Raw genomic sequence first — 15,076 nt, forward strand, 5'->3', positions numbered from 1 at the left:
AGGAACCCCCTTTCAAGCTCATTCAGATTGGTTACCCAGAATCATTTACTTTTGAAAACTTAGGTTGCAGAAGAACTTTGCACACACATGGGCTTGGAATGTATATTTGCATGTAGTGCTAGATGCTGCATTCAGAAGCCGCAGTAACACTCTAACACTAAGAAGGCTTGTGCTAGTCAGCACATTAATAACAGGGTGTGACACTCCCAACAGTGGCGCAAGAGTGTGAGTACCAGCCTCAAGGCAGACTGGCAGAAATCTGATAGAAATGTAGCCGTGTTAGTCTGGGGTAGCTGAAGCAAAATGCAGGACAATGCAGCACTTTAAAGACTAACAAGATGGTTTATTAGATGATGAGCTTTCGTGGGCCAGGCCCACTTCCTCAGATCAAATAGTGGAAGAAAATAGTCACAACCATATATACCAAAGGATACAATTAAAAAAAATGAACACATATGAAAAGGACAAATCACATTTCAGAACAGGAGGGGGATGCGGGGGGGGGGGGGGGGAGGAAGGAAGGTAAGTGTCTGTGAATTGACGATATTAGAGGTGGGGAGAGTGGGATGTTTGTGAGTTAATGGTATTAGAGGTGATAATTGGGAAAGCTATCTTGATAATGTGTAAGATAGTTCAAGTGTTTGTTCAATCCTCTTTGGAGAGTGTCGAATTTTAACATGAATGACAGTTCAGAGGATTCCCTTTCAAGTGCAGATGTAAAAGGTCTTTGTAGCAGAATGCAGGTGGTTAAGTCATTGAGAGAGTGTCCTTTCTGGTTAAAATGGCAAGAAACTGTTTTTTCTTTGTGATCTTGTCTGATATCTGTTTTGTGGGCATTAATCCTTTGGCGAAGTGTCTGAGATGTTTGTCCAATGTTCATAGCAGACGGACACTTTCGGCACATGATAACATAGATTATATTTCTGGATACGCAGGAATATGTGTTCTTGATCTTATAACTCACTTAGTTAGGTCCAATAATGGTATCAGCAGAATAAATATGTGGACAAAGCTGGCAACGGGGTTTGTTGCAAGGGAAGGTACCAGGGTTGGTATTAGTGTGGTATGTCCTGTGGTTGTTGGTAAGAATCATCTTGAGGTTAGGTGGTTGTCTATAGGAGACTATGGGTCTGTCTCCCAGAGCCTCTTGGAGTATGGTATCCTGTTCCAGTATAGGCTGTAGTTTATTGATAATGTGTTGGACAGGTTTAAGTTGGGGGTTGTAGGTGATGACAAGTGGTGTTCTATTGTTGGTTTTCTTGGGTCTGTCTTGAAGTAGATGGTTTCTAGGTATTCGTCTGGCTCTTTCAATCTGAAATTGGTTGTGAGTTTTGGACTTAGATTTCACCAATGAGCTGCAGCAAGCGCAAGCTGCTCAGGCACTTTAATGGCCTTAACTTGGAGTCACAGACAGGCCTCTTGGATACTCCCAGTCTGTTCTGCCAACTAAGTGAAGAATCAACAATATTCAGAGAAAGAATCAACAATATTCTGAAGTCTCAGAGATGTAGCCATGTTAGTCTGTAAATTAAAAACAACAACAACAAAAAACAATGAGTGGTCCTGTAGGACCTTAAGGTATGTCTACACTACCCCCCTAGTTCGAACTGGGGGGGGGGGGAGTAATGTAGTCATATGGAGTTGCAAATGAAGCCCGGGATTTGAATTTCCCGGGCTTCATTTGCATAAAGCCGGCCAGCGCCATTTTTAAATGCCGGCTAGGTCGGACCCCGTGCCGCGCGGCTACACGCGGCACGGACTAGCTAGTTCGGATTAGGCTTCCTATTTGAACTAGCTGTATGCCTCGTGGAACAGCACGGGGTCCGACCTAGCCTACAGGACCACTCATTGTTCGAACTAGGGGGGTAGTGTAGACATACCCTTAGAGATTAACAAAAAAAATAAAATAGTATCACTAGGGGGCTGCTTCCCCTGCTTGCTATGTTCACTAACCCCCCTCTCTCTGGGGGTTGGAGTCAGGCCAGGAAGGAGGGGGCAGAAGCGGGATGTGGGCAGGGTGTCTGGCCAGGGGGGAGGGGGTGGGAATGAGCTGGGAGTAAGTGCCTGGCCAGGGGGAAGAGTGCAAGAGCAGGGGAGGGTGCAGAAGCAGGTTGGGGGCAGGTGTCTGGCTGGGGGGAGGGGGCAGGAGAGGACTGGGGTGCAAGATCTTGGCAGAAGAGTGCGGGGGCTGGGGAGGGGTTTGACATGGATGGCAGAGGAGACTCAGGGCAGCCTGAGGGGGTGGGCTCAGATGGCACAGGGGATGCAAGGCAGCCCATGGGGGTCGGCTCGAATGGCAGAGGGGACCTGGTGCGGTCCAGGAGGGGTCAAGCTCGGATGGCAGAGGGGACCTGGTGTGACTTGGGGGTTAGAGTGCGGGGTGGGCTTGGATGGCGGAGAGGACCAGGCATGGCATGTGGGGCAGGAATGGTTTTTTTTTAGAGAGAGAGAGAGAGAGAGAGAGAGAGAGATGAGCTTTTGTGGGCACAACCCACTTCTTAGATGAATGGAGCTCTTGCTCCACTCATCTGAAGAAGAGGGTTGTGCCCACGAAAGCTCATAATACTTTATATGTATTTTGTTAGTCTTTAAGATGCTACAAGACCACTCTTTTTTTTTTAAGTTCTTTTAAGCAATATTCAGGTTACTCCTAGTCCTAAAAAGCACTTACCTAGGTCAGTGGTGCTTTAGATTTCACATCAAGGACAAAAGGAGATGGCATAACAGACTCAAGGAAAGGTGTTGCTGACTCTCCCAATCTTTGGATGGGGAGTCTTGGGGGGAACTGGAGGGCTCAGCCAGATCTCTCATCTTATTCTCTGTAAATTCCAATTTCTACTCATACCAGGAACCTAAGACTCTGTATACTGCCTTGGAAGAATTTGCAGGACAGGATAAAATAGATTAATGCTAGGTCAGAGATGCTCCTTGCTGGAGCAGGAGCTGAAAAGAAACACTGAATAATCTGCATAATGTCAAGGCATCCTGCTGTTTAGACCTTTAATCCTCACTTGTGCAGAAAGCCAGTGATTTTGAAGGGATCTCTGTGCTTTTGTTTTCTGCCACCCTCTCTTCTTTCCCAGATGGGGGAACTAATCCTAGTTAATATGTTGGTCCTTCTGTAGAGGGACTCTTTCTTTCTCTGGGGGTAAGGGAATGCGGGAAGGTGACCTTGTGAGATCTGTTATGTTGCTTGTAGTGATTACTTAGCTCTTCCCTCCTTACTGTTGTCTTTATTTTCTTAATCCATGTTAGTGGACTTAGCCCATTCTTATCTCATTTGGGCTGAACTATGGGCCTTCTATATCTAACCGTGGTTTGTTGTCTCTTTAGATTGTAATCATTGCTGTCATTTGAGTAAGGGGCGGGAGGGGGCATACTCGGTATGGGGTTTCCATTAAGGCTTTCTTGAGTGAACTAAAATCTGCATAGACTTCAGTGGAGTCCCACCAAAGCTAAAACGAGGCTTCTTCTTGTCCCTCTCTGAAAAGAAGATACAAGTTGTTTAGTTATGAGAAGCAACTAATGAAAAGTACTCTGCATATGAAGTGTAACATGAATTTAGGAGGAACTGGGAAGGTGTTAATTAGCACATAGTGCTGAAAGGTTTGTGTGCGCTGGCTCAACTGGAAGGCATGTATGGGCCTGCAAACTGCATCTATAAAGTGGCACTCTGTATTTTTCAAATCTGCCCAAAGAGCGCAATTTGATGCAAAAGCAGAAAGCGCTCAGTCATGGCTCTTTCAACATGAAACTCAGCACAACCTCATCATATTTGTCTTCTGATCATTGAACTGTAATAGTTAAAATCTTTTTCTCTGCAATCATCAGAGCCTAGAATTTTTTGAGAAGTGAAATTTTCATGAAATTATCTAAACAACCAAATACTCTTAAGACTTATGATTGCCAAAAGTTGGTAATACTAGACTTACATGTGCTGCACACAGTGAGAGTGACAGCCAACATGGGCCCCTGGGCAGGCTGTATGTGGGGAGCCAGCTCTATGCCTCCAGAAGGTGCGTGGCCTCTAGCAAAATGGGCGGGTCCAGGGGTAGCTGGCCCTCAGTGCCACCCAGACCATGATGCAGCCCCCCATCCCTCACAGCAATGTGGAGCGCCCATCGCAGTACTTTGGTGGAAATTTAAAAGGCCTGCGGCTCAGGCTGCTGCCACAGTAGCAGCAGTGGTGTCCAGAAGACTTGGGACTCTTTAAATCACTGGGAGGGCCTGTTTGCCCTACCCTACTGGTAGGCCTTCCTTCGCAGCTCCATAAAGTTCACGGCAAAATGGGGTATGGATTAGGACATTCCATTGGACCATGGAAAGAGGGATTTTGCAGTCCCCAAAACAAGTAAAAAATACGTCAAATTGTTTGTTGCCCCCCTTCATATTCTAATGGAAACAATTATTTTAAACAAAGATCCCAGACATTTTAACATTGTACTAGTGAATAAGTGCCTGAAAAAAATGAATGATCATAAGTGAGACTGACTAGATTATTTTAACTGTCCACAAGTAAAAAAAAAAAAGGCAGACTTTAGAAATTCTTTTAATTGTAAGAGCTTTATGTAAGCTTGAAAGCTCGTCTCTCACCAAGAAAAGTTGACCCAGTGAAAGATATTACCTCACGCAATTCTTCTTTCTAATATCCTGGGAGGTACCTTGCTACAACTCTGCATATACAGCTGCTCCCTGAGTTACGAACAAGTTAGGGACCAACACTTGGTCTGTAACTCATTGCGTTCGTAACTGAGATCCCATAGAGTTACATGGCGACCGCACTGTTCGTAAGTGCGGATCGCCGTTCGTAACTCGGATCTGCATTTATGATCACTTTGGTCGTAAGTGTGGATGGTCGTAAGTGGAGGTGGTCGTCTACTAATGTAAACTGTCATTTTATTGGTGTGGACATTGCCATATGGAACCGGCTGCTGTTTTATCTCACAGAGGAGTGACTTTTAAAATGGGCTTAAAACAGATTTTAAACAAAGATTTTCTTTCTTTGCTTTTTTTTTTTTGACCTTTTAGTGTACAGTGGGAGGATACGCTCAAACTCTCCTCGAGCCAGCAACTTCACTTCCATTTTTAAACGAAAGCTACTTTCCTTACTCTGCAAACCCAAGGCTTCCAAACCATCCCAACTGCACAGTGGCGATGCAGAACCATTGGCCGTACCCGCTGCAGCAGAGCAGGGGACAGAGCTCCAGCACCGGGTGGTGCCGCGCTCCCCTGCGGCGGCCGGCCGAGCCGTGCTGTTTCCAGGCAGGCTGGTGAAGTGGGGGCGATGGTGGCTGTCCCAGGACAGGTGCTGGAGGAGAAACCCGCGGCAGGGCGTGGGGCTGCGCACGCCCTTGTACCCCGAGGGAGAAAGCTCCATCCGCAGAGCGAAGGACTCGGGACACCAGCACCCGCCTGTGGGTGGGGCTTGATATGCAAATGAGGAGGCGTGCCCCCCCCAAGGTAGGGCGCGGGGGACCAAGCCGCAGGAAGCCGCCTGGGGATGGGTATGCAAATAAGGGGGCGGGCCGCAGGAGCCGCTCCTCCTCCCCCGGGACCGGCGAAGGGTGGCGGTGGCTGCAGAACCCGAGCCGGCGGCAGCGCGGGAGGGGGCGGTTGGCAGCGCCTGGCGCGAGAGCCGCGGCTGAGGGGCCCTGCCGGAGGGAGGCGCCGCCACCGCCCGGCCGTTGGGAGCAGCCGGCGCTGCTGGCCCCGGGCAGCGGGAACATGGCGAGCGCGGGCAGCGCAGCGGAGGAGGGCGGCGGCGAGGAGGTAACCGCCCGGGAGGCGAGGGGGGGTCCCCGGGGCTCCGAGCGGGGGCTGCGGCCCCCCCCCCCCCCCCCAGCCGCTGCCCTGCTCACGGGGGGCCGCGCCGGCGGCGGGCCGGGCTCGCGGCCAACAGGTGGCGAGAGCAGGAAACTCGGGCGGGCCGGCGGTGGAAAGACATCGCCCCCCTTGTGTCTCCTCGGGCAGCCCCGAGAGCGCAGCGCGGCGCCGGGACCAGCCCTGCCGCCCCGCAGCCTGGGGCCGCGTGTGTGTGTGTGGAGGCGCTTGGTCCCCACCGACCGCCTCCCTCCCGCCCCGCTGCCGCTTCTCCTCTCCCCCGGGATGGGGCACTTCCTCTGGCGCGCCGCCGGTAGCTAGGCGCCCTGCTCGGCGCTATGGAATCGCCGTCAAGAGGGAGCCCCGAGCGCGGAACGAGTCGGGGAAACTTGGTGTTGAAACTGACACTACCTGTGTGTGACTGCCCCTGCCTTGCCCTGTAGGCGGCTTAAGAGCGGCGTGGGCAACCCAGGCTCGTCTCTCAGTCACGCCCCTACTTTTGTAATCAGCCGCAACTTTTCTCCGCTAATATTCTTGGGTGTGTTGACTAATGCAAGTGACTCGACAGAGTAATGGTAATGTGCACAGGCTTTCCTATCTCTGAGCATCTTTGCACACCAACAGAGCGAAACGTTTCCAACCAATAAATCAGGGGTGTCCAAACTTTTTTCAAAGATGAAGTGAACAGGCGTGAGAGGGCCAACCATTTTGCCTGACATTCTTTGAACCATTAAAATTAAATGCAAATTAACTATTTTATGCAACGTTTATTGCAAACGGCATACTTGTCATTTCGTCACATGGATGACAAATCTAAACAGGTGTTAAATCACTCTGCCTTTCATATCTGAAGGCCAGATGAAAAAAAAATCCAAGAAGCTGAAATATATGTCAGGAATATTGTAAAGTACATTACATATTATTGGTAATAAAGGTTGTCTGTCAACTTTTAAGTTAAAAAAATATGAACAGGAACATAACACCAAGTATACATGTTGTGTCCAAATATATTTATAACTGATTTAGACCAACTGACATTAACTGAGATTTTACAATGTATTCATCTCAATACATATGGATTCGTTGGGGGCCATAAAAGATAGATATTGCCAAATTACCTGTGGGGCCGTATTAAACCGGAATACGGGCCGCAATTGGCCCGCAGGCCGGACTTTGGACATGCCTGCAATAAATGCAACAGGCAGCAGGGCTGTAGTACCAGCTTTCGACTCTTCTATGACTTACAATCTATCCTGTTTACTCTTTCCAAGTACTGAGTAGGGAGAGTAAGAGGGGAGTGGGGATCTTCCCAATTATCCCTGAATATTATGGCTTTCATCAGGGAGTGTTTACAAATTTAAATAATGTTCATGTTGTTTTTGTGAGAAGTTGAAGTATGAAAATATAAGGATAGGCTTTGAAGCAGTTGGAGTATCCTGGATTCAGGACAGTGCTGTATTCATTTTATTTAGCTTGCATTTTGAAGGATAGGAACAAATTCTAAACAATCAGGAAGCTTAGGTTCTGGAGCACAGTTCTGGACACACTTGTCAGGGTAGAAGGACAGATACTGAATTCTCACCTTGGATTTCTCTACTTTCAGCCTTTGCTTCACTTTTTTTGTTTGTTTCCTGTCATGCTGTGATGTGATATTTCATGGCAAGCCAATTATGAGTCATAATTTGAAACATGCACTTTCTTCCATTAGTTTTAAACATACTGCCTTCCAGTTTAATTGAAAACCCTATTCATTGTTCCCTCTTAAGATTTTCCATCCATGAGCAGAGTGAGTTTTGTCTAGTGACCAAATACTGAGATCATGTGCACTTGTTTGGATGTGTGCCACTGTGATACCAAAGTTAACAACAAATATCTTATATATATTTTTATATGTTATGGAAGAAAGAATATTAAAACAAGGGATAATTAACTAGGTGCATGACTTTAAAAGTTCATTTAATATGAAGTCAAATAAAAAGAAAATTAAGACTCCAAACATTTCAGTAGCCAACTTCCTCTGTTTATAGTCCTCTCCCAGACCCTCCCTCAACTGGGCTTGTGCCTCAATTAAATCTGGCTCTCCTTTCAAGGAACTATGTAAAGTGGCCTTTTAGACTAACATTTCTTAGCAAGACAAAATTCACTCCGCTCAGGGATGGAAAATCTTAGAGGGAACACTGGTCCCACACAACATTCTTATGAACAAATTAGGGAAATATTTAGGGTCTAGATCTAGAAGACCCAGAGGGTCTGATAACCATCTTCAATTACATTAAAACTATTATAAAGGAGATGAAGATGAGTTGTTCTCCACATATACTGAAGGCAAGACAAGTAATGTGCCCAATCTGCAGTAAGGATGACTTGATGACATTTCAATATCCCTTGGAGCCTTACAGTTCTAAGATTTTTGAACATTTACAACAACAGGTTTATTGAAGAAAATGTTCACATAGAGATGCTAAATTAAATATAACTTAAATGAACTTCTTGGTGTTTTACTTTTGAGGGATAGCTATAAGAGCCATCCAAGAATTATTTTAATGAGCGATAATATCCTATCATTTTTAAGAATATTAATTGATCCATATACATATCTGGCTCAAACTCCAAATGATAAATCATTGCCCAATGCTCCTCAGTGTAACACTTGCCCCCTCCTATCCTGCCCCTGCATCCTCCTTCACCCTCCTGTCCCCACATCCCTGTGCCTCCAGTGCACTCACTGGCAGGGCAGCAATGCTGGGAGACTCAGACCCCTGGGAGCAGCTCTGGGGTGAGGAGAAGCAAGGAGGGAGGGTCAGAATCTCTCCTCTGCTCGGCCCAGCCCTTTGCCTGCAGGCTGAAGCTCCAGGGCTGGGGTAAGCAGAGCCCAGGGCTGGCTTCAACCCATAGGGAGCAGCGCGGTGCAGCCCGGGCCCCGGCTTTGTGGAGTAGGCCCGCCCCTGCCCCCTCCTGAAGCAGGACGCCTGCAGCGCAAGGGGTACATGTTAATCTCTTAGCTCCCGGGAGCTGCACCCCCCAGAGCGCAGCCCCAAGAACGTGCGCATGCGGCTCTCCCGCCCCCTCCTCCAGCAACTCTAGCCCATGGAACAGCCTTGCTCCATCATACAGCCCTGCTGGCCAGGCTGCATCGTTGCCACAGAGCAGGAACTGTGGCCATGGTGAAGCTGCCCCAGCCAGGGACAGCCTCACTGTAGCCAAGCTGAACGTACCACTCACCTTCCAGTAGGAAAGTGAGTGGTGAGTGCTCCTGCCCAGCTCTGTAGAGGAGGTGGGCGGGTGCGCAACTTAGAAGGAACACTGACCCTATTCTATTCCTATTGTTTTACCTTTCTTTGTATAGCTTCCTTGCTGAATCCCTTCTAAATTAAATAGTCCTATTCGCCCCTCTTTCAAGAACCTCTCCATTCTTCTGATTACTTTATTTCCTGTTTCTGAACTTGTATTTTCTGCGGTATCTCTTTGAAATAGTGGAACACTATTCCAGTTGGTTATTTACCATTGTCTTACTTTTTCCTAATCCAGTCTTTAAATTAGCGATGTTAAAAATTGTGTAACCGCTGAGATTTTCAACGGTTACATGGCCATCTGCGTTATGGGCTTTGCAATATAAAGCTTACCTTTTGAGCTTGCAAGCAAAGCCTCCCCAGAAGAGGGGCTGTCATCCCCTTCTGGCTTGGCTCCCTGAGCACAGAGGCTTTGCGGTGGCAGCGAAGCCTCCTCCCCAGGAGCAGAGCAGGCAGCCCTTGCCCACCCACTTCCTGGGGAGGTGACTTCATTGTGGCAATGAAGCCTGCTCCCCAGTAGCTGCTCTGGCTCACCCAGCTCCCAGGGAGGAGGCTCTGCTGAGTGTAACTGGCACCATTAACCGATAAGTATCTATTTATTGGTTAAATGATTAGTCATTTAAAAGAGGGATGTTTGAGTGTAAGCATTCCAATAGTAACTGCTTTTTACGATTACCACTGACCTTCAGCACAAGCTTTAACTGAACTATCCGTAAGAGTGCCCAAGTCCTCTTGGTTTCCAGGTTAAACTTCAATCATACTTCATGCTCCTTTGTATTGGCTTCACTTTCATTTTCTGAAGGATGTCTGTGTAGTATAACCCCTTGACATTGACTATTCAGTCATACTTCTTCTCCTCCATCCCTTGCTTGCCTTGTAGTCAGCATACTTACTCATATCACAACAGTCAGGAGCACAGGCAGTTCTGCCAAGGAAGCACAGATGAGCCTGCTTATATAAGCAAGGGGGAAATGTTCCTGCTCTTGAGGGGAACTTTCCCAGCTTCTACAATACCCTGCTGAAATGGGCTAGTGAAAGGATCTAAGTCCCCACTCTTACTGCCTTTATCCAGAGGCATCCCTGTTCCCCATAGGTCCCAGACCTCCTTCCCAGGCCCTGGCTGTGCTGCAGGGATGATGTGCATCAGAATCTTGCCCTGACAGTGGCCACACACTTTCATGCTCTGGGTGGCAGGACTCTTCTCCACAGCATCAGTCCTCCCACAATTGGGGTTATGATTTTTCTCCAAGTTTGGCCTGCAGGGAAGGCCTTTTGGCTGGTGGCATCTCTCTGGGCTGGGCCTCTGGCAAGAACACCCTCGATCTCTGCAGCTGTTCACTGCACCCAGCTCTAGACTGCTCCAACCCTGGCTGTACTCTACTGCTCTGCCTCCAGCTCCTGGGAAACTTCTCTGGCCCCTCTGGCTCCATGGCTGCAGCTCTCCTCCCAGTGTGGATCTGACCTCTTGGCTGTTTCTCTGGCTGGCATGGCTCTTCTCCCCACCTCAGCTCTGGTTGCTGCTCGCTCCTTAGCTCAGCTCCACTCTCTGACCCAAGCAAATACTGCTCACACAGAGGACCGAACTCCCATGGCCTCTTGACTCCCTCATTAATCTGCTCTCCCTGTCAGTTAGGCTGACCTGTAGCATTGGCCTCTTCCTGTTGTTTCTGGGGACTGTCAATATCAGGGTCCTGATTTCTCATTTACCCTTCCTCTTTCTCTTTAAATGGGAAGGGAACTTGGCTAAATATGTACCTGTGTTGTTCCCGGGGTGACTGGTGAGGAAGTACACTCAGAGACCACCAGCCCTCCCCCACGTGACTTCTTCCTGAGCCACTCCTAGTCCGGGAGTGGTCCAGACAACTCCCACTTTGCCCTAAGCCTTACCTCTCCCTGCCCTTGCTCCATCCTGCCCCACCTCTTCTCTCAGGACTGTCTGATGCTGGCAGCAGAGGTTAGCCCCCTGCACTCACCAGCAGCAGTGAAGGCCAAAAAAGTGGAGTGATCTGGCTGCAGTCTGCTCCACTCCCCCAGATGCTGGCTGCTTTCGCTCTACTTCTCAACAGTGAGTACAGGGAGTGGTCCCTTCCCTGAGCAATGCAGCTGGGGGAGTAGCTGCTGGTGAGTGCAGGGGGCTCTGACCCTGCTGTGGACACCAGGCTAAAGACTACCTGAAAATCCTCCCAGGCTCCTTGCCCCTCCTGCTCATGGTGTTTGTGGAGGGGTTGTGTGCCTCCTTGGCCCTCCCTCATGTTTTCCCAGGTTGCTCTTTATAAGCATTTTTTACCTTTCAATGCTCAAGAGCTCCTCTCCCTTCTGTCCCCCTTTGAAAATGGCACCTGACACATCTACAAGTTTAGAAAACAAAGATATTTATGTTTATTTGTTATGTTATGTTTACCTGGTCCCTTAAGTTCTAACATGTTGGAACATTAGTATGATAAGATGGATGAAGTAATATCTTTTACTGGATCAATTTCTGTTGGTGAGAGACAAGCTTTCAAAAGGTGTGTAAGCAGAAAAGCTTTTTCTCTCATCAACAGAAAGTGGTACAATAAAAGATATTACTTCACTCCCCTTGTGTAATACCCTGGGATCAATAGAGCTATAACACAGGATACAGAAAAATAGTATGATAGTCATTACACAGTTTAAATCAGATCAGCATCCTGAGTTTTCATGAAGTTAGAAAAAGGTGGCATCCACTTTTCCATTTTGTTCTCCTTAATAGGGCTTTTCCTCTTGAGCATCCTTGCTGAAATTTTCATGGAGGTACCCTGCAATCCCGTCCCATGCATTTCTGGGAATGGTAGCCTTGTTTCTCTCCTATTTCAGGGGAACTTGCCTCACCCATCCCGCTACAAACTGTGCTAACCACAGGATCAGCCACAATACACTACGGCTACATCTACACTGGCATGATTTTCCAGAAATGCTTTTAATGGAAAAGTTTTCCGTTAAAAGCATTTTCGGAAAAGTGCGTCTAGATTGGCAGGACGCTTTTCCGCAAAAGCGCTTTTTGCAGAAAAGCGTCCGTGGCCAATCTAGATGCGCTTTTCCGCAAAAAAGCCCCGATCGCCATTTTCGTGATCGGGGCTTTTTTGCGGAAAACAAATCTCTGCTGTCTACACTGGCCCTTTTGTGCAAAAGTTTTTCGGAAAAAGACTTTTGTCCGAACGGGAGCAGCATAGTATTTCTGCAAAAGCACTGACAAACTTACACGAGATCGTCAGTGCTTTTGCGGAAATTCAAGCGGCCAGTGTAGACAGCTGGCAAGTTTTCCGCAAAAGCAGATGATTTTGCGGAAAAACTTGCCAGTCTAGACACAGCCTACATGTTTTGTAACATGAATGAAACATTCTAGTATGTTAATACAAATGTGAATGCTTATTTGGTATTTTTTAAATATAGCACGCATTCACAGTGTTGCTGAAATGTTTATACTTCATTTATCTCAGTTTCCTTGCACATGTAGGGTCCACTATCACCTGATGAGTCAGGCAATAGGTAGTTAGTTTGCTTGCCTGGCTAGGATGGACAGTACTTAGTCAGCAACTCTGATCCTCTTGGCAGAGCAGAGCAATAGCAATCAGGTAGTCTTTAGCCTAGCTTTCTGGCTCAGGCAGGCAGCAAACTTTGTGAATTGTTCTGGTTTCCAGGTGGTACAGAGAAGTAGGCAGTTAAACAGTCGGTAGCCTTATCTCCTGGCTAAGGCAGGCAGCATGCAGGAGTTTCAACCTTCTGGCTAGGGCAAACTACAAACCAGGCACAGGTCGTCTGGTCTATAGTAAGTAGGCCACCAATCGAGGGATTGGGTTGGCAGGCAAACAGGGGGATCCAGTCCCACCCTATTCCACCAGATTCTAGTCCAGAGCCCTTTCAGTGGCAGGGGATCCCATCATTGGGACAGCAAGGATCCTGCCAAAACACACTGAGTCATACTGCAACAGTACAACCTGACCAAAATTGGTTCCTCTGGTCTACTTTCTGCCCTAGTCCATTGGTGTGGCTCTGTACCTTATAGGTCCTCAGTCTACTTGGGGTAAGTGATGTACAGCAGTCTCAGCAGCTCCTCTCCTCCTCTTTCAAGGGCAGGGTGTCTCAACTCGGGGGCTGATCCACAGTCCTGCAGCAGGCCACAGACATCTGTCTACTTCACTGGCTCCAGTTCAACAGAGCTGAATGGTTTCCCTCTCATACTTCCTGTCTCTCTCCTCTACTTTCAGTACAGTCGTGGAGCTGGCTTTGCTCCACCCACCAGGGATTATGTAGTGATTCTTCTGTCTCAGGCTTGGAGGCCACTCCATCTCACTACAGCATATAATAAAGTTTTATCTTTGGAAATTGAGTATATTTATTAGTTTACACCAAGCATAATTGCTACATTACATAATTCATAATGGCAGTTCAATAAATCACCCACATGTAAATGTTATGCATACAAAGGCACACTATTTTAGAAAAGCATCATATAACAGTACTGTGCCCATCTATCAAAAATGCTTTTATAAAGGTAACTCTTCTAAAAGCCCTTGAATCTGACTGTTCAAACTTATAGCCAGTCAGTCCCATGTCACTGTCTGCCTTCTTGGCCATCTTTTTGCCTAACAAATATTATGCAGTACACAACGTGAAGATATGATGATGGGGATGTTTGCTTCACTGAGATCAGACTAGTCCATAACCACTATCAGTGGTCCTTTAATCTACTAAAAGCACATTGAGCAGTCATCCTTCACCTGTCAGCTGCATCTTTAGTGCTCTCAAAATGGTGAGTGTGGATCCATAAAAGCAAAGGGTAGATTGGGTCCCCTGAATCACTATTGGCACTCAGCCTTGTCAGTAGGAATGCTCCAGTTAGGGAAGAACAATTTCCCTACTTGCAGCTTTTGGAAAAGTTCTGTGTTCTTACAGATGCAAGGGTCATGTACCTTCCCCAATTAGCCCACACTGTCATTGAGGCATCCATGTTAATTAATGTGCACTTGCATAATCATCAAAAAATACCCCCTTTTGTCTATGTACCTGCTAGCACAGTGGGATGGTGCCACAATAGGGTTATGTATGTACTGTTAATGCCTCAGTTTGGGCATCTCATTGCTGTAAATCCATCTACTGTTTCCTGCATATTGCCTAAAGTCTTGGTCATGGGCAGCAGGATAGGCTTAATGACCTACACAATGAATGACTTGTTCCTCAGTGTGATTTTTTTTTTGTTTGTTTTTTGGAGCTCCAAAGTGAGTAACCTCTGACTAGGGATGTGAATCGGTAACTGGTTACCCAGTACCCAGGAGCAACCTCTTGCCTGTGCTGCACCATGGGCAGAGTGCTGTTCTCGCCCTTTGGGGCTGCCAGCTTCCGCCCTCACTCCTGGCTGCTGACTTCCACCCACCCCATCTCGGCTTCTCCCCTCATTCCTGGTTGCTGACTTCCAGCCCATACATCTCTATCTATCAATGGTGTGTACCTAAAAGGGTGTTACAAAGTGGAGGTATTTGGCATTTGGGCTTCTTTTAGGTAATGATTTCTCCAGTGTAACCACATGAAAAAGAGATCTGTAGAGGAAAATGAAAGTATGCATCTCTATAAGATATTTTGTCTCTGTGGGTACATCTAAACTACGTCCCTTTTTTGATAAAGGGATGTAAATTAGACGTATCGAAATTGTAAATGAACCCATTTTTTGAGGGTTACAGGATCTTTCAAAATGGGGCATTTCTGTTGAAAGATCCCTGTCTTGACCATGTTTTTTTTTCAAAAAGCGGCTTTTTGAAAAAAAAAAAAAAAAAAGCGCCAAGGCCGGCATTATGTAAATAAAGCACGGCAAATTCAAATCCCAGATTCATTTACAATTTCAATACGTCTAATTTACATCCCTTTATCGAAAAAGAGATGTAGTTTAGATGTACCCTGTATATGAACTTGCAAGAGAACATACCGTATACTTCCATTAAAACACTGGACAC

General features: G+C 47.1%; 1 protein-coding gene across 1 annotated transcript in view; it reads left to right on the forward strand.

The window, feature by feature from the left end:
* The first annotated feature begins 5,534 nt into the window (after positions 1-5,534).
* TTC39B (tetratricopeptide repeat domain 39B) overlaps positions 5,535-15,076 on the forward strand; it is a 153,672-nt gene continuing 144,130 nt past the window's right edge. The window contains exon 1 of the mRNA XM_075931548.1: positions 5,535-5,769. Coding sequence (XP_075787663.1) covers positions 5,725-5,769 — 45 coding nt within the window. The 5' untranslated portion in view covers positions 5,535-5,724. The remainder of the gene's footprint in view (positions 5,770-15,076) is intronic.

The sequence above is a fragment of the Pelodiscus sinensis genome, chromosome 6, assembly GCF_049634645.1.
Source record: "Pelodiscus sinensis isolate JC-2024 chromosome 6, ASM4963464v1, whole genome shotgun sequence".
Taxonomy (NCBI): Eukaryota; Metazoa; Chordata; order Testudines; family Trionychidae; genus Pelodiscus; species Pelodiscus sinensis.